The sequence below is a fragment of the Ambystoma mexicanum genome, chromosome 9 (assembly GCF_040938575.1).
Source record: "Ambystoma mexicanum isolate Mex_15411 chromosome 9, UKY_AmexF1_1, whole genome shotgun sequence".
In the NCBI taxonomy this organism is placed as follows: domain Eukaryota; kingdom Metazoa; phylum Chordata; class Amphibia; order Caudata; family Ambystomatidae; genus Ambystoma; species Ambystoma mexicanum.
Window position 1 is genome coordinate 710,659,751 of NC_090931.1, and position 20,242 is coordinate 710,679,992.

The 20,242-nt window shown below is 46.0% G+C and overlaps 2 protein-coding genes across 3 annotated transcripts in view; one reads left to right on the top strand and one right to left on the bottom strand.

Annotated features, from left to right (window-relative positions):
* Positions 1-18,932, bottom strand: part of C9H2orf80 (chromosome 9 C2orf80 homolog) — a 142,080-nt gene extending 123,148 nt beyond the window's left edge. For both annotated transcript variants that reach the window (XM_069615603.1, XM_069615602.1), the window contains exons 1-2: positions 18,787-18,932; positions 18,062-18,167 (exon numbers count right to left, since the gene is read on the bottom strand). In XM_069615603.1, the coding sequence (XP_069471704.1) occupies positions 18,062-18,102 (41 nt within the window). In that variant the 5' untranslated portion in view covers positions 18,103-18,167; positions 18,787-18,932. The remainder of the gene's footprint in view (positions 1-18,061; positions 18,168-18,786) is intronic.
* Positions 18,933-19,093: 161 nt separating this feature from the next.
* Positions 19,094-20,242, top strand: part of SGO2 (shugoshin 2) — a 437,789-nt gene continuing 436,640 nt past the window's right edge. The window contains exon 1 of the mRNA XM_069615600.1: positions 19,094-19,239. The gene's annotated coding sequence lies outside the window, so the exon portion shown is untranslated. The remainder of the gene's footprint in view (positions 19,240-20,242) is intronic.

Consider the following 20,242-nt stretch of genomic DNA (forward strand, 5'->3'; position numbering starts at 1 on the left):
CAAATTAGCACTGTTCAGGAAGACGTATGAAGAAGCAAATCTGCCCTCCGTCAAAATCTTGATAGAAAAAAAGGCACAAAGGCAAGCAGCACTGAATGACTGGATGCGACAGTGCAAAGAGATCCTAACACAATTGGGTTCAGACGAGCAAATTTTATGGTACAATTCAGACCTGGTGAAAAGAAAACTATTAGACTTGGATTGGTGTCACGACGCGACCCTGGAAGCTGTGGTGAAGATGGAGGGTTGGCTGTAGAATGCTGTCCGTCTCTCGATGATGGACTAGATTCCAGAGCACCGGCCATATAAATACCAGCCACGACCCCTACTCGTAGAGTTGCAACTTCTTAGTTAGCGACGCTTGAGTTTATGTCACCGCTGCTTGTGTGCCTTTTCTTAGGGTTGTTTCCCCGTACCTCTCTCTGTGATTCCCTACTGGCACCTTTGCCAGTCGGAATTCCTGCCATGCCCGTTTCTTCTCACAGTATGATTTCGTTATAACATATTTACCGGGGAAGGACAATACCTTGGCCGACGCATTATCCAGAAGCCTGTCTGAGGACGTGGAGCAATCCCAAGGTGCTGAAGAAATATTGGCTGGAAAGAAGATCCTGGGAGTGGTTCACTCCTTCCTCAAAGAAGTAAAGGCCTCCGCTCGTCATCTACTGGCAACCCTAGACCAAGAGCAAGGTTTAGAGAGACGAGGGGATTTGTATTTTCACAAAGGTTTGTTGTACCTTCCTTCCAAACCTCTACAGACACAAGCCATGTCATGGTGCCATGATCTTCCCTCTGCTGGTCATAAGGGGCAAAGGACTATGTTAGATCTACTTACCAGATACTTCTGGTGGCCGACAATGATTAGGGACACCAAGACTTATGTTAATACATGTCCCATATGTGCCATGAACAAATCTTCTACACAACGGCCGGTAGGTCTACTCCAGCAAGAACCAATACCCTCGCAACCTTGGGAGCATATTTCCACTGACTTTATAGTTGATCTTCCTCAGTCCCAAGGATGTACGGCCATAATGGTTACGGTGGATTCTCTTAGTAAGATGGCACATTTCTCACCACTTCCGGGCGTACCAAGTGCACCTGAAGCCGCGTCTGTCTTTTTGAAAGATGTGGTCCGCCTCCATGGCCTACCCCATACCATTCTGTCAGATAGAGGATCCCAATTTACATCTAGGTTTTGGTATACCCTGTGCAGACAGCTTGGTATCTGACGGGCACTTTCTTCTGGATATCATCCTCAAAGCAACGGGCAGACTGAACGTCTCAATGCCACCATAGAGCAATACATCCGTTGCTTTTGTAATCAAGAACAAGAGAGATGGACACACTTTCTACCACTGGCCAAGTTCACCTATAACAATGCCACTCATTCAGCTACTGGCTGTAGTCCCTTCTATTACACCTATGGATTCCATCCTCGTCATGTGCCTCTGTTTGGAATCTCTACCACTACGATGCCCGCTTTAGACCAACATCTAGATGACCTGAGACGGATACATAGAGAAGTGCAGCGGAACCTTAAGGCCAGTAAGAAGAGGTATAAGACTTATGCGGATCAGAAATGACAACCAAACCCCTGATGGGAAAAGGGTACACTGGTTTGGTTATCGACCAAGTACTTACCAAGGTGGGCCCATCCGGGAAAATTTTCACCCAAGTACATAGGTCCATTTCCAATCTCCTCTAAGGTTAATCCGGTAGCCTTTCGCCTACAGTTGCCTCCCAGATACAAGAGGATCCACCCAGTCTTTCATTCATCTCTTTTGAAAGTGTACCAGACCGACCCTCAAGGATGCCCCATTCCTCGTCTTTCCATTGCCAAGGACCTCGAGCCTGAAGAATATGAGGTGGAAAGACTGATCGATTCTCGGTATAGATGGGGAACTCTACAATATCTAGTCCACTGGAAGGGGTATTCCCCAGCCGAACGAACTTGGGAACCCAAGAGTCATATACATGCCCCAAGATTGCTCCGTCAATTCCATCGACTCCATCCGGGTAAACTCGGAGGGACCCAGTTGAAGAGGAGGCATACTGTCACGACGCGACCCTGGAAGCTGTGGTCAAGATGGAGGGTTGGCTGTAGAATGCTGCCCGTCTCTCGTTGACGGACTAGATTCCAGAGCACCGGCCATATAAATACCAGCTACGCCCCGTACTCATAGCGTTGCAACTTCTTAGTTACCGACGCTCGAGTTTATGTCCCCGCTGATTGTGTGCCTTTTCTTAGGGTTGTTTCCCCGTACCTCTCTCTGTGATTCCCTACTGGCACCTTTGCCTCTCGGGTACCAGGTATTTTCCCCTTGTTTCGTTTCTTTGACCGCTGCCGACCCTGCCTTCTGTGTGCTCTGCTGTTTCTGAGCTGTCTCGTGGCTCCTCCTTCTTAACTTGTATCTTGGTTTCCTCTGCCTTCGTACGGCGACTCCTTGCCACCAACTATTTTGAGGCCGTATCTCATCCGTTCTTGCCGGGATACTTTATGAGCTATCTATAGCCATTTTCTGTACACTTTTTTCTCTTCTCTCTCCCTCTCTCTCTCTCTGTTTTCCTCCCCTGTATGCTTACTCCCTGCTTCCCCCTTTGTCCTTACCTGCCCATCAGTCTTTGTGATCATACGATCCTTTCTTTAAGCATCCACACCTATTCCCCGGCTTCAAGACATACCCTTCTGTTCTCCCTTTACGCACCTGGAATATTGCAGCGTTTCCTACGTCTTCAGGTTCCGTACTCAGACACTGCTTGATTCCACCGCCTTTACTTACCTCCACCTGTACTACCTCCAGTGAGGCATCCACAAAGACAGCGGAACGGGTTTTTTTTGCTGCCGATCTCGGCTTTTTCCCCATTAGGGGGGCTGGCTCCTCCGGACGCTCCTGCGGCCGAGTTCCTTGACGGTCGCGGTGGCGTCTGGAGGGGCTCGTCCCTATTTACACGACAAGAAAGGAGAAAAGAGAATGAAAAAGAAAGAAGAGGATTCTACGGCACCAGAAGGAAGAAGAAGGTTGAGCCCCCTGCCAGAGCGTCAGAACCTACAGGTGAGGGGAATCAGTGGGAGGATTCCGCCGCCTGTGACAATTGGATAGAAATCTGTGAGAAAAGATCAACTCAAAAATGCATGCAAAACACTCCGCCAGAAGCCAAAAGACGCGACACGCTCCCGAATTATCTAATCCTATCACCCTGTAAACGGCTAAACGGTAAAGAAGATTGTACTTAAAATTTCGTCTGAACATGTACGAAAATAAATCTTAAAACATCGAAGGATGATCTCAGCAAGAAACTCCAAATGCAGGATGTGTGCAAAAGAAGAAGAAAATTTAAAACATCTGGTCTTGGTTTGCGACGAATTAAAAGACCAACGCGAAAAATGTTTATGGAAGGAGAAGATTTGATTCCAGACGTACAATCCTGAGGAATGGTGGAAACATCTTCATATTGGTGAAAGCAAATCTTTGATGATTGCAGTGATGAGATTCCTTGAACAAATACAAATTCGAATAGAGGTGACATCAGCACACTCTGAGGGTGAGGTTTCCCTGCAAGATAGAACTGAGGGCTGATGATGCCATAAATGTCACAAGGACATCTATCAAGTCTATATAGAATAGGAATGTCCGATGTTTAAATCGTGTTTCAAACAAAAAGGAACCAGACGAAACTTACCATTTGTTTTAAGAGGTGGAAGAAAAGTGATGAGTTCTTGGGAAGTTTTTTCTTGTTTTTTTTAAATTTTCAAAAGTTTGTAAAAACTAAATGAAATAAAAAAAAAAAACATTTTTTTTAAAAAGACCAGTCTCACTGGTAGCTCCCAGTCCAGGCCTGACATCCCCTGAGGATCCTACTCTTGGGAGAGAGTACTCATCAGCCACTGAAGTGACCATGGAATTAGCACAAGATTCAGTCATCTCCAGGTTGCCTATGGGCGTAGAGGAGAAACCAGAGAAGGTGGTTTTCTTCAGCTGGAGGCCCAGGTCCGGTCAGCTCTTGCTAGGAACAGAGGGATTGTTTCACTCTGGCGTCCCTGTTGTGGCAGGCACATGGCAGAGATTCTGGACCACTCCTAAAAGGGAAACGGGCACAGCGTCAAAGCCCTGGCCTATTCCAAAGCCTGAAAATGGTGAAAGGCAAAAGTCCTTGCCAGTTCAAAGATAAGGTGCCCAAGAATTCTACTTCAGTGCAAAGCCAGGAGTTGAAGGGTATACGAAGGTGAAGTTGAGTGCAGAGGAGGATCTGAAGGAATGAGATGGTGAGTAAACCGAGGTACAATTAGGCAGGCACTGAGGAGCAAGACCATTGATAGCTTTGTAGACAAGGAGAAGGAACTTGAAAAGAGAGCGGTTGTGTGAGGAGAGCCAACTAGCATGTTGTTGGTAGGTAGACGTGGGGGAGGAACTGGGTAGGTTGTAGATAGTTTGGGTAACACATTTGAGGCCTTTGTATAGAGGGATGAAGGAGTAGAGAGGAAGGCAAAGGAGTAGGCTTGAGCAGTCATCCAGTTTGCTGAGCACAAGAGAGGGAATTATACAGTTTGTAGAATGGTTAGTAAAAAAGGAAACATTTTCCGAATGTTGAGGGGGTTAGTATGAGCAGCAGAGGCAGTGGTAATGATGAAATGTTGCAGGCATAGGTCGCTATCTAAGAGGACCTCAAGATTGAGAGCATTGTGTGACGAAGCAAGAAGGTCAGGTGGGAAGGAGATAGGAGAGTGGAGGGTAGGGGAGGCATTGGAAGCCGAGAGAAAGATGACTTATTTTTTTCAGCATGAGACAGCAGCGAGCCATCCAGAGATAATTTGCAGTTAGGCAGTTTGTAATCTCTTCCAAGATGGCTGGGGTGAAGGAGGGATAGGAGAATAATATTTGAGTATCATCAGCAATAAGGTGATAGTGAAAGCCAAAGTATGAGATGTGTTCCTAGGGAAGAATTATAGAGGGTGAAGAGCAGAACTCTAAGAACTGATCCTTGGGGGATGCTGACAGCGAGAGAGGTATGTTCAGAGGTTTCCGACTTCCAAGAGATTTTAAAGGATCGACCTCTGATCCAGCCAATAGCAGATTTGTGAGACTGAAGGTCTTGGAGAGGGAGGAGGAGAGAGAAGTGCTCGACAGTGTAAAAAGCAGCATAACAGTCCAAAAGGAGAAGTATAGAAGAGGGTTTGGAGTGGTGAGCATTAGAGAGACAGGTGGAGTTGTGTATGAGTGCAGTCTCGCAGGAGTGTTTATGGTGGAAGCCTGATTGAAGTGAATTTCCAAGGCCATTATCAAGGTACTTATTGATCTGGTTGAAGTCCTCAAGGACTGTTAAATAATGGGGAAGGAGAGAAACTGGGCGATCATTTTCAGGGTCTTTTGGGGCAGCAGAAGGTTTCTTCAATAGGGGTAAGACAGTTGCAATTTTAAAAGAGGTTGCAAAGAGTCCAACAGAAAGAGAGGAGTTAAAGAGCTCAGAGAGTTAAGACCAAAAGATTGAGACTATTCTTTGACCATTTGGGGAGCAAAGGGATTGATAGAAGCGCAAGATTGGTTGGCACTGGGAAGAATGGGCACTAATTCAATAGGAGAGGTAGGGGCGAAGTAGTCGAGTGTAGGAGCGCTAGGGGGAGAGGTGGTGGACAGAAGGGGAGTTGAGGAGGGAAAGAGAGGAGGACTGTGAGATTGTCACAAATTTTAGAGAACAAAGTGGTGAGCAAGCCATTAGCAGAAAGAGAGGTGATGGATATTGGCTTGGTAAGTGTGAACAAAGTTTGGAGGGTAGAGTGTAATGTTCGGGGGTGATTACAAAGGGAGAAGATTAGGTTTGCAAAGTATACGTGCATTTTCGGAGTGCTAGACAGTTAAGGGGCCCATGGAGCACTTTGTTGACATGCTAATAAAAGATCTACTGGGTGGAGTGCAATTTTCCCACCACCAAAACCTTGTGCACTTAAAAGTTGCCAAGGAACGTTTCACACTGCAAAGTGTTTATATATCCAGACTTTTCAGTCAGTGTACAAGCAGCAAGAAGATCCTACGACCAGGTTAAATGCCTGCTGAGAGAGGGGCAAGTTTCCTATGCCATTGTATGCCCGTCCAAGCTCTGTATTCAACAAGGGGGCCACACTCACCTTTTGATACACCCATGGACGCAAGGTTATATATTGAAGCCTCGATTGGGCAGAAACGGACAGAGCAGTGACCCAATCACAGGTCCCAGCAGCTCTTGGGAGTGACAAAGATTATTGACATTACGGAGTGCACCTTAATATGCCTAAATAGTAGGCTCAGTGTGTGTGGACGCTTATGCAATGCCAGGGTGATGCACGGCACTGAATGGAACATTGTTGTTCACACTTTACCTCTTGGATTTTCATGTGTAGACACTTGGGGCATACAATATTATGTTGGGGTGGGCGGGGGCACGAGTGGGTATATGTTTGGGGATGAGTTTAAAGGTGTTGGCAGACACACTTCTTTCAGGTATACTGTGTGGGATAATGCGAGAGTGTGTAACTGTGAGTGGGAACTGACGTAATGGCTAGCGGGAACAGCACAATCCCCCGCCTTTGACTTTCGAAGTCTTTGAACGCCAAATGTCCATGAAGGGCTGACAGGCAGTGACGGCTCCTGCGATGGGCCCTTTGGTGGTACCGCTTGTCTTTAGGGATGGTGGGACTGGGAGTGCCCTGATGATTACCTTCTTAGTGTCATTGGTGCCTGTACGGTTAAGGGGTGACACTCCTGTGACTGCCCCCTGGGGCTTTAGAACTGCCCCATTTCCCTATATACGAATGGGGTCTATGGGTCTCCTACCTTAGTGTGAGCACCCAGTGGGGATGGTCTGGGATTCCCCATAAAACTCCTTTGGATCCAGCACACACTAGCTCAGGGTGGCACCCGAATGTCGATCCCCAAGTTTAGGGATGGGACTTTGTCACAGCACTTTAGGTGGCAGTTAATCCAAAAAATAATTGTTTAATTTGTAGACTGATGTTGTTCGTCTGTTTTTTTACTTCCTGGTTAAGATATTGCGGGTTTTATTTTTTGTTTGGAAAGGTACATATGGTTTGGCATGACCTGAATAATCATGGGAGTTTAACAAAATAATGCATATATGATAGACTTATGTCCCGAGCTCCAGCAATTCCCTGCTGCTGCTCCATTTCAGCAACCCCTTAGTTCGTAGCTGAACAAGTTCTTTTAAAAAGAAACTGCAAAGATGGCTGAAGGGACATTTTTGAAGAAGTGCCACTCTCCTTCATAGATAAATTGCGACTATATACATAGCATAAATACATATAATCTGGATGCAAGTACTGCAGGAATCAGCTGGTGGGATGGTTGTGTCACATCCTGTTAAGAAACGATTTACAACGATTTATTCCCAAAGCATACGTGCAAGAATCAATTTACCAAGAACTACTACTGTAAAATGAAGTCCTTTGCACTTCAATACCAATCCGGGTTCTTAATTTCAATGCTAAATTCTTCACGTCAAGGCACCATTTGTTTCTTCTTGCCTTATTCGATGATGCTTTGCTATATTGCTTTTTTCCCTTTTCCTCGGCAGTAAATGAAGGATGTGAATTGAAAATAAGATTTAGAGATAATATTCTGTCTGACTGGTGAAGAAGATTTCTGTAGCACTAATCCCATCAACACTACTCCTAACTCTGCTGAGACAATAATGTCTAGCCCACACCTGACCTCACCTACACCAAAATGGGAGAAACATACCAAGAAGCCCAAGGGACCAGATAATCCCTGCTCTGTGGTGGAAATTGACGAAAACACTGAAGCTCAGACAGCCAAACATGTAAAAATAATATTCATCATGCTACAAAAAATCTCATTTTAAGAGAACGGCCTTATCCTTAAAGTGGATGGGCTGGATAAGACCCTATGCAGGCTGATGAGTAGGATGGGTGAAGATCAGGGCCACATGTCCACAATGGAGAGCAAGGTCATAGAAGCTGCCACTGAAAATGCCATCAAGTAGGGGGGTTAACATCAAAAATTGTGAAGCCAGTAATCATTTAGACTTTCCCCAAACTGACCCGCCCAGACTGTTGAAGCCCTCTCCCAATTCAAAACAGACATAAGGAGTCCACAAGACTGGGACAAGAAAACATAAAAAACCAAGGACATTTAACAGCAAACTGATGCAACGCACAGTCACATCTATTGTACAAAATTTATTAAGAGAAAAAAGTCAATCCTTATTGGGGTATCAGCCCCAAAGAATGTCACTTTATCAAGATTTCATCAAGGGCGTAATGAGGCAATATTACCCCCCGCCGCCCAAGTTAAGGACCCAAGCAAAGCGGGGTCCTATAACGAAGACAGTGGTGCCATTACCGAGAGGGTCGGCCCGCCGCCAAGGGTAATATCGCCATTAGCACCCGTGTAGTTAACTACGCAGGTGTTAATGGTGTATATTACTAAAAAATCAAAGAAACATATCTTTTCTGTGCGGCCCAGCGCTGCATCCTGGTTCACAGCCAGTTTTCAGTGTTCATGACTGTGATGTCATCAACATTGAAAACGGACCCCAGGACCCATGGCGCAGCACCAGGCTGTGCAGAAAAGGTATGTTTCTTTTACTTTTTTTAAAAAACACAAACACTGTCCGCACCCACGTAGGTAACCACACGGGTAAAAGAGGGGAAATGAAGCTGGAGCAGGGAAGGGAAGTGGGCGCTGGCCAGCAGCATCTTGGCTGCTCAGAACACAGGCTTGTACCATACAATAAAGCGCACGTTCTGAGCATCCTGCTTGGCCAGCGCCCCCTTCCAGGGGGCTAATAGATAATAGACACTTGCTCTGGTTGCGAACCTTACATGTTTCATACCCAGCTGTGTTTACAATCTGCATTGGGGATAGCTTACATGTTTTCAACGAGCCGTGAAGGGCCATTAACTTCATAAGAAAGTAGAACCAATTTAATTTAAGAAGGGATACATGCTCTGATAAATGTGACACTGTGTATTTAATTTCCGTTCATGAATTGCAGTTCTGAACTGTACCAATTATTATTGCAACAGTCTTTCTAAATCTTCCTGCCTTGACCTTTACAACTTATCCAGAACAGGACTGCGAGACTTGTCCTTGGCCTCAAGCCCAGGGATCATATCTCTCCAGTTCTGAAATCTCTTCACTGGCTCCACGTGACTGCAAGGATCAAGTTCAAGACCCTCTGCATTATCCACCAGGGTCGGATTGCTCCCTCAGCCTTTCGCCTGGCCAGTTTGGAATAAAAAAAAAAGTGACTTTTTTTTTTTTACAAAAAAAAGCCTTTCATCCTCCTTATGTCGATAAATGAGTACCAACACAGGTTGGGTGATATTGTATGCATATTTGTTCTATAAAAAAGAGCTTAAGCGTAAGTGCTATACAATAACATATTATCATTTGACCTTGGACGCCTGCTTGGATTCACAGTAATTTAGTGATTTAGGAACAATGCTATTTGATGCCACTTCCTGTTTTGTCAAGGTGAGAAGGTTGTGTTTCATTGCTTGCGTGGATGTCACTTTGGGGTGGGGTCAAATGACATCACTTCTGGTGATGTCATCAGAGGTCAAGGGTCGTGAGGCGAGGGGTGGGCCACTTTTTTGGGTGACCGGGCCTCTTTCTTGTCCCAGTCCGACCCTGTCGTCCACAAGGCTTTTTGGGGTCTGCAACTTCCCACTTTCTTTTCCAAAACATCTTCCATCTCGAGCTCTCCGCTCATCCACTTCCAACTCTCTGAGAGTCAGACGCTTCTCCAAGCAAAGAGTTGGGGGCAGATCGATCTCTTCGGCTGGGGCCTCCCCATGGACCAGCCTCCCTGCCTCTCTTAAACTTAAGCAGAACCACCTACGGCTCAGGAAGCAATTCAAGTCCTTCCTTTTTTCCTCCTCTCCCCTGCTGATGCACCTGACTGCTACGCACACCGGTCATCTGGTCACCCTCTGAACTCGGGCCCAGGCTCCTGCATGTCCAGTTGCCCTCACACTGCCTCCAGGCTCCCCGGCACTTAAGGGTCTGTGTCTGAAACCCTACAGTCCCTTCTCTCTGCACTTATGAGTCTCCTGCTGGCTGCACTTGTGGGTTAACTGCACTTCCCCGTTCCTCTCCCCCCTGGTACTTCTCCCCTTCCCTCTTCCCTGCACTTGCGTGATCTGAATGACACAAGGCCTAGTAAGATCGCTATTTTATCCTCCCTTTGTTTCCACCTGCTTGTCTTGTCACATCTAGAAACACTTGTGTACAGGCGCATTATAAATGCCACATCATTGTGATGTAATGATTAGCCGTTGGTTATGTAATGTCACTGCTTTTCCAGTTCTGTTAAGTGGGATTTGAAGCCCCTGCTACTGGAGCACAGATATTACTCATGAACTTGTTAAAATGGTGAGAGAGAACATAGGCTAACATAGAATAAGGTGGCAGAGCCAACTGGTGGCAGTAGAAGTATCCAACGGTGGGGGCAGCGGTCACCATAACACCAGGAGTGCAGAGAATGGCAGGTAGGAAGGCTACAGTAGTAGCAGAACGGATCCCTCACACTAAGCATAACGTGCTCGCGTGTTTGCACACGGCACGTAGGCCCCCGGAACAGGAGAGAAAAGTGGGCTCAATGAGGCAGCAGCAGTTCTGGTGGCTAGGATTTTGGCAATGGGAGTAATCACTGATCACCATTGGGCTGCACACAGATAGGTGTTATTTGAACACAGTAACCCACAAGCGATTGAGTACTAATTTTCATGTGACAAGGGCAGGTGGATAAAATGTAGATCTGTCATCCAATTACATATAGATGTGTAGCTGACAGTGCATGCTCTTGTTAAAGCACATCTTCTGGTGAGAATGCCATATCTCAACTGCACAATCCATCCTACATTGGTCTCACATGTCCCCATGGCATTTATGTTGTTCTTTACCCAGGGGCCCCTGCTGCTCCCAGCTCTCAGTATGGTCTTCAGCTGTATTGTGCAGTCTCTGTAGAATTGGGTAGTACATTGACTACGAGGTCACCAAAGCCTCTGTGTCCCTGACGGTAAGCTCCTAATCTCTCATGGCCTGACCACTTGACGGGCAGAGTGGATGAATCTTTCGGGTGTACCACTAGCCCCTCCCATTGAGAAAGAAGTAAAAATACTCCTCCCTTTCCTGGGAACAATAATAGCAGAAGTCACAAAAAAACTGCTCAACTATTTTGAGAATTACAACATGCTTAGTAGAGAATCTCGACTGTGGATGACCTCCATCTGTACAGATCTTTTGCCTTAACTCCTGATCCTGCAAGAGGTCTTTGCAGCAGGTTAAGATTGTCTGGAACTCTGTCGGGTTGATGGATTGAGATATCGTCAGACACTCGAATATTGCATACTTGTGATGTTTACCTCGAGATCTATCCTCTGCGTCACTGTTCTGACATCTAGAGTAATGATAGAGGTTCAAATTTGACAGCACCCTCATTAGGAAATGCATCAGACCAGCAAGGACCTGGGACAAGGGAATAGTCACCAGGTTAGAAAGTTGTGATAACTGAGCCCCAGCCTACCCAAAGTGGATATGTCTCTTAGGGAAAACTGGTGATATGGGCTACAATGGACCTGGGAATGGGAAATAGGTTATGACTGATTTGAGAGGATTTTAAAGGGGGCCATGGCTTGGATTATCGGGATTACCAGGCAGTGCATGATTTATGAAATTGGAGGGAGGAGTGGAGATTATTTGCCTGTTCATATACATTGAGATCTTTCTTCACATGGCAGGTGGGATTTTTCAGGGTGATAGGGGATGAGCTAACGAGTGCATTTTAACATAACAATAGGACTGTGGATGGAGTTGGAGAGTGGAGTCCTGATTATCAGATTAAATCCATGCTTATCTTTGTTTGTAGGCCTGACCAAATGGGCATCCATACTATAACAACATCTACCACTGACCCCTTGTTTTTCTCAGAGTACTCCAACATAATCCCATAACATCCACTGCGTGCTAAATTCTGGAGAACTCCTTGTTTCTGAAGCCATGTTGGTTCCCTGAAGAGGCATTTGAAGTGTGTGTTACTTTTCTGTTTGAAGGAGTGAATTCTTCTCGTGATGGGTCAAGAACAACCAAGTGCCCCACCACCCCCACAGCACCTACTGTTTGGCAACCTCAGTGTGTCCAAATCCTTCTCCCAGTTGTGTGTCTGCTGCACACCATGCGTCAACTGAATGTTCAGATTTGCATTGAAGAATATCAAACTAAGGTGTTCTGGTGTATAGATCTCAGTTCAGTATATAGCTGATTAGGAGCCATGTCGGCCACCAATAGGGGATTCGCCTGGTTAAGTTAGTCTGGGTCTCCCTTATATTGTGATTGTGTCCCAATGATGGCTAATGGCAATGATCTCATATCAAGGAACTTCTATGTTCTCCTTTCCCCTTCCCAACTGCCCCTATCCATTGCTCCTTTAGCATTATTGGCACAGTTCCTGCCTCTTCTTCAAGTGCTTCCCTCTTGCGTGGTATGAGTCTTGCCTGTCTTCTTGCCTGCTTCTGAATCGGTTACTGTATTCAGGTCTCCACTCCCCTCGTCTCATTGGCAAAGTTCTCCTAGATATTCTGCTGCTTAATTCTTGTCACTATATTAAGCCCATTGCTCCAGGCAGAGTCTCAAAGAATCCCAACATCCGAGTCCCACCATCTATGCAGGGAAATAGCCTGTGCTTCACTTGCAGTGTGTGTAATGTCATTCTGACGACTGCCTAAGTACAATTCAGGTAGATTGAAACATTGTTCTATGGTACTTACCTTTACCGGCACCTGGTCTGGCGGCATTGCCACTGGATTACAGGTGATGCCGGAGCGGTGTTAATCCCCATTCATGGCATCCCATGGGACTTCATGAGGGTTTTTGCTGTCGTTACCAACACTGGCAATGCTGGTGGCAGTAATGAGGGTGTGTTTGGCTGGTAGGGTACCTGGCTTACCTCCAACATTTAGCTGGAGGTAACCCAGGTGCCCCACCAGCACTCCCGTAGTCGGGCGGTCCGGTAAAGTTCTGGTATGCTCACATACCGGCACTTTTTTACCAGACTGCCCAACTCAGAATGAGGCCAGGTGTGTCTGTCTTTGTAATATGGTATCATCGCTATGCTTGTTCCTAGAGTACTTCCTGATGAGAGCCTGGGTGCTATTGTCATGTGAGGATTGTTAAGTCACAAATACCTTCAACAGTTCTTGGCACAATCATGTCCTTGAGCCATTTATCCAGTAATTCCTTCATGTTGGGCCCTCCTCCTCTCTGGTTTGCCAGCCTCTCTAAAGTGTTGCCTGCTGGATCGTCCTTCAGTCTTCTCTGCCCTGCTTTTCAGTTGTGTGATCTTGTGCTGTATTTCAGTGACTCCGTTTTTGAGCCTGCCAGTAGCATCCTCCAAGCTTGACACCCGCCCTCCAACTCTTTCAATACTGCCATGAAGTAGTGAAAGTCATGATCAATATTACCTCTGTCCCGACAGTGGTTCACAAATATCTGTTTCTGTTTCCTGCGGATGTCTGCTGCAGGGCTGTCCTGTTTCATCTTTGTCTTTGTCTTTTCTCATGACTCTTCTAGAGCTTTTCGTGGGTCACTGAGTGAAATTGTCTGTTTTTGATTGCTACAAGTGCTGTTCTGCTTGTCCTTAGTCATGCTGTATTGTGTGTCCTGTATCCCTCTTCAGCAGATGATACAAATATTTCACTTTTGTTGTGCATCATGCTGTTTGCTCCCTTTAGCAACTGTCTACGCCATTCAACGAAGCCAGGTTTCACTCTGAGCTTTTTGGGCCAGGTACTCATAAAGTAGCGCAAATGAAAAGAGCGCAGAGAATGCACTCATTTCATTTGCGGTACTTTCTGGAATGCTCAGGTCACATTATTCTCAAGGTGACCTGAGCATTTCAGGAGGGGCTGGACAGTGATGCAAAGATATGCTGTCCAGCCCTCTTGCATACATTAGTGCAGGGAGCTCATTTCAACTTGTGCACCCCCTCAATTGCCCCAAAAAAAAAGATTTGAGCATCTGGCCCATTGTGTTTACCTGGTTCAGTTTTTGGAGCCATGGCTCATAGGTCAAGGAGGCCTTACTTTCACTGCCCTGATTGGTCATTTGCATTTGTGGAGAGGAGGGATGGAGGAGGGGGGAGTTCCTGACCTCAGTTTGCTGTTTCACTCACTGCAATGTTCTTGCAAACTCATCCTTGATTCTACCTTCGGTACAATGCATACAGGAACTTCTTTTCTACATGACTGCTGAGCTTATTTAGTTAACAGTGGATAATTATTGTTGGGGTGCCGGGGCACACACTCGCCCCTCTTATGGGGCATATTCCAGATGGACTGCTGCTCACATGTCCTTTGGTCTTCACTACCTTTGCCCCTAACTAAGGCGAGTGTGGGTATCTGTGTCTCTCTGAGATATGATGCAATTTTGGATTGTGTTTTTGTAGTTCAGGATCCCCTTGCAACACTGTGCACCTACGCTAGCAAGACCAGTGTTATGGTTGCTGAGCCTCTGGCCAAATGGTTTCCTTGTCAGCCCCACTTGCTTAAATACTAACCAAGTGTATTGTTGCTGCACTCTAGATTGTGGGTGTTAAAAAGTACTAACTGTCAGACTGGTAGACTTCTCTGTACTCCCCTCTGTTCTCATGTTCAGCCTCCCCGGGAAACCACATTGCCCTGGAAAGCTCCCAGCACCCAGCCCCTTCTCACATTTAGTATGCCAGCAGCCCTACTCAGCAGAGGGAAATGAAAACCATCCCTGAGTCCATGGAACAGGTGGACTTAGGACCCAGAAGACAAATGCCTGATACTAGTAGGTGGATGGCAGCTTAGCCTGGCTCACCGACAAGCCTCCCTCTCGGAAATAGCCTTGGTTTCAGCTGCATGCTCCTCTAGCTGCCGAGGCAATTTAGGAAACTTTACCAGGACTTCAGCACCACTGTTTGAAATATCTTCTTAGCCTACCAGGTAGGGGGTCAGGGAACTTGCTAAGCTAATTTCCAGGATTTAAGAGTGTGACAAGGACAGTGCCATGGCTTTGTAAAGAGGGGATGGGGACCCCTCTCAGCGGGGAAGGGCGGCCTTCTGGCAGAGGTCCAGAGCCTGCCCTACCACCGAGGAAGACAGTGGCAGTTGAGAGGCCCCCAATTCATGTTCCAACCCCCTTCCTTTTGCGCCAGCATGTATTATTGTTGCAGTACCCCCATGCCTCATGAATCTAATGCTCACCAGTTTATTTCTATCTTCCCCAGAGCTAACAAGCCAGACGAAAACAACAAGAGCATAAAGAGAAAGCACAACACTCTAGCGCCACACAGTGCCCGGAGGGGCAAATAGACCCGACCAATTGACCTTCCCATGCCGAAAACAGCAGATGTGAGAGGCGGCAAGGAAAGAACAGCTGCACTTAAGCATCTACGATGCAGAACAAGCAATGCTCCCTGGCCATGGCAATGAATGGCCACAGACCAGGGCAAGCTCCCTAGACCACCAGGGACTAAAACAAGGGGGACACACCCCCATACACGCTGGACTTATCTTAGGGGAGCCAAAAAACATGCTCCTAACAAAAACCTGGACATAGCATTTCCCACGCCTCCATCACTATTCAGCAGCAGGCCCACACTGAGGAAGTGGGCGGGGCATAGCCCACTATTTAATGGTTTTTCTGTTTGTACCAACTCCCAGGCGGGGAAGACAGGGCAGGATTGGCCAGGGTGAGGGGTCCAGTGGAAGGGGAAGGGGGAGCATAAAATGGACAAAAGAAACAGACAGGAAGTTGTGGGTTGTTCTGGTGAGGTCAAAGGAGGAGGAGGTGGCAGACCAAGAGACCAGCAGAATGAAGGAAGGCACAGTGGTGTGTGGGGGCGATTTCGTGACAAGATGAGGCATCGATTAGTGAGTGTAAGTGGTACTGGGTTGAGAGTGTGTGTGACAGCCTGGCGGTGCGGTTAGGTGAATTAGTGTAAGTAGTGTGTTGCAAGTGTTTGGGGCTGAGTGAAAGGAGGGTGTTTGAATAGAACGTGGGTGTAGTTGTAGTAGTAGTGTGAAGGAGGGAGGAGAGAGAAGTAGTGTGAAGGAGAGAGCAGCAGAGTCTAGGAGGGAGCAGTAGTACAAAGGTGGGAGGAGTAACATCGAAGGTTGGAGATGAGGCCTAGAAAGAATGAGAGACATTGGAGGAACAGAGGAGAAGAGGAAAGAGAGTAGAGGCGGATGGAGTTGGAAAAGGAGAGTGGTGAGACATTGGAGGAACAGAGGAGAAGAGGAAAGAGAGTAGAGGCAGATGGAGTTGGAAAAGGAGAGTGGTGAGACATTGGAGGAACAGAGGAGAAGAGGAAAGAGAGTAGAGGCGGATGGAGTTGGAAAAGGAGAGTGGTGAGACATTGGAGGAACAGAGGAGAAGAGGAAAGAGAGTAGAGGCAGATGGAGTTGGAAAAGGAGAGTGGTGAGACATTGGAGGAACAGAGGAGAAGAGGAAAGAGAGTAGAGGCGGATGGAGTTCGAAAAGGAGAGTGGTGAGAGGTAAGGATCGGGGGAGGAGAATGTGATCATGTTAGAAGGAAGACAGATGTACCCAGGGTGTGTTCAAGGCACAATCACACACCCCTTTAGAACACTAACAATTGGATAGAGTAGGGACAGGTTTAGGAAGTCCCTGAAGGAGTTTAGTTAGAAAAGTAATTCCGCTTTTGCGTCCCCACATCCAGTAAAGATAGATCTTAGACAGTAGGGGTCAATCTTAACTATACACTAACCTGCGAGTATAGATCCCTGGCTTAGTGAGGAGGAGAAGTTATTAGACAAGAGAGTGAGGGGTGGCTATAGCTGAGCTCGGAAGTGTTTCCTGTGCCATTTGTGACAGGGGTCAGAACTGACACGCCCCACATCTTCCCTCCATATCTGTTGCCATGGCCCGAGTGTGATATTTTCAAATGGAAGCGCACACAATCAAGGATAAGGTTTCTTGCGGCACAACATATCTGTTTCACAACAAAGTATAATATTAAAAATAAAATTACAAAAATTGCTAAAACAGGGGTAATGTATGTAAACAAATGAGGCATCTATATTCCAAAAAAATACACAAGCATTGGCAATGGCAACAGTTTGTGCTTTTGTGTAGGCATGGGAAAGGTACTTGCCAGGCACAGTCGTAGTGGTGTTAACTGGCCATTGATGGTAGCAGGTGAAAAATGGTGTGAGGGCCTGGGCTTCTAGTAGAAAATTCTGAGTACTAGTACACAAGCCAAAACTGTTGGCTTTGCCAAGGCTTGTTTTTAACAGGACCTCGGTAAAGGACATGCAGAGTGCTTATAAATTGAGTGGCTGATGGCCGACTTGGTAAGACATTTTTACTACACCAGTAGCAGGTGTACACCTCCAATTATGTCATTAACAAAAGACTCCTTTGAAAAAACACTGGCAGGCACTTTGAGTGCAAAGTTTGATGGTAAGGCTTGTTTAAAGTGGGCTCAAAGAGTTCCCATGAGGAGTTGTTTTGGGCAGGGATGGGCAGAAACTGTGTGGGAATGGTCATAGGGATTAGCATGGCCATGGGCAGTCAATGGGTGGTCACATAACCAAACACCTACAGGTTGTGTGTCTCTCCTCATATGCCATTTCTCCCTATCTGCACTCTAACGCAATAATTTCGGCTCGACACCCAATAGCCCACACTAAACAATGAAACAAGGAAAAATAATGAATTACATATAGGCTTTTGGGCCACAAGAAGTGGCATAAATGTGGCAATGAGATATCCCTGTCATGTGAGTAAAAGGAGTTAAGAAACGCGTCATTATGTGGAAAGAGGCCCTGCTTTATACAAATTGAAATAAATAAATTAGATATGAAGAAGAAAACAAACTAAAACAATGACTGCATTGTGACAACCTATAAAGTCATTCAGCCTGATTCTTTCATCCCTCAGTCAGGAAGCAGTAGCAGGCCAGATATCCCTGCTTGTATACTATTTTGCAAAGACCACAATCATTTACCTAAAAAAGTGTCCACATTCTTCAAAGTGCAGCTCACACTTATACTTACAGAAGTCTTCTTATCTCTTTTTTAAGGTGTTTTCTTTCCATGATGGTTGATCGTTCCAGCCGCAGAAAGAATGTCCACCTTTCTGTCGTGCTAGTTAATTTATTTTCTAAAATGTAACAGAAACAGATCAGATGGACACACATGGAAGCTGTGCAATGAACATGTAAAACTTTTGTGAAATATACACCAAAAAAGTCTGCAATCCCCAGACCGGGTTTCATGTGAGGGCTTATTTGCATGTTTTGGACCCCTAATTGGGTGTGCTAAAAGCACTTCTTTTCTTATTTATTTTATCTATTGTGCATGTGTAATGCGCTTTCAAATCAAGGAATTGTGTTCAAAGCGCGCACTTGCTTTCTTGTAGCAACTTCACTAGTAGAGGAAGGATGGCCCGAGTCTGGTGCATGGTTCAGTTAGGCAAGAGCGCTGGAGAAGTTAAGTACTGATGGAGTTATTCAGTACTGGTGGAGTTATTACTTCCAGGGGCAGAGGGCATTCTGAAATTGCGGCGGACCAAGGTGGCGCAAGTGCAAAACGCCATGCCATGCATGGACACGAGTTATGTTAACACACCAGGTGCCCAAATGATCAGAAAATAACTCGCTATAAAAATACAGGAAATAGTTCTGCTTCATGAAACGAATGCGCGGTCGCGCACGACCTCTTTTTACCCAGCTGTCGCCTCATATAAAAATGATAAGGACGCTTTCAAACTCATACGGTACCTGTCTGACTTCACTTCTCAGTTCTGTGCTGGTGGTTTGCGGCGCATTTTCTGCAGCTTTCTGTAGGAGCCCTCCAGTCTTGTACTTCCGCCCTGGCTCCAGGTGCTGTGCCTCTGACTGAGACCAGCGCCAGCCTGACGTTTTTTTCTCGTTGCTAAGGAACCACGTTGGTCGCTGAACTGAAAAAAATGACTTGTGTCAAGAGGTGGCTGATTATGCCTGGATTTAAATTACTTTTTCCGCTTGTCCAGGCATTAGATTTCGCAGCTGAATGGTCAAGCTGACAAGGTGCTGAAAGGGCAGGGAAGGTGAGAGGTCCCATCCTGTGCTTTGAGTAACAGTTCTGGCCAAAAAGACAGGTGCCTCATGACGCACATGCTGCAAATTAAAAGAAAGGCACAATGCAGTCTTCACTCGACACCTCCTGACTGAAAAAGTCCCCAGTACAAAGAGGTTAGTAGGTTTTGTTTAGCCCCCATCCACCTGCGCTAATTGATTAGTATTGTTCCCTGTTATATTTGAACCTCTCTCTCCCCCATACACAATTTCACAGGGCACATGACTGTAAAAAAATAGAATAGCAATAACACAAGAGCTACGCAGAATGTTACGTCATGTCGTGTTACAGGGTTTAATAACACGCTCTGCCGGGATTTGCATATGTGAGTGGGGGTTAGGAGGCGCTGACAAAGGTGCAGGGTTTGGTTAATGCGGACAAGAGGGAAGATGCCAGATATCGTTGCTGTTGTGCTTGAATTACCTGCATACTGTGTGCAGGTCTGTTGCAACGGTATCCTGTAATAAAACGCTGCAATAATGTGGTTTGACCCGGTAAATGTGTACCCCATTATAACATTTAAGGGGACTAGGGGTTGCGGGGGTGTCCCCTGCATCCTTTACATGATTGTGGCGGCAAAACCACAGCATTTTTGCCGCGATATTCTTACATCCAAATAACATAGACTGCCATAATGTTTGCATGTCCACACTTAGTTAGAACTGTGAAAGTTAGCAAGTCCAGTCTTAGATGGAATTGTGAAAGTTAGCATGTCCACTCTTAGATGGAATCGTGAAAGTTAGCATGTCCACTCTTAGATCGAATTGTGAAAGTTAGCATGTCCACTCTTAGATGGAATCGTGAAAGTTAGCATGTCCACTCTTAGATGGAATTGTGAAAGTTACATGTCCACTCTTAGATGGAATCGTGAAAGTTAGCATGTCCACTCTTAGATGGAATTGTGAAAGTTAGCAAAGTTAGCATGTCCACTCTTAGATGGAATTGTGAATGTTAGCATGTCCACTCTTAGATGGAATTGTGAATATTAGCATGCCCACACTTAGTTAGAACTGTGAAAATTAGCATGTCCACTCTTAGATGGAATTGTGAATATTATCATGCCCACACTTAGTTAGAAATTTGAAAGTTAGCATGTCCACTCTTAGATGGAATTATGAA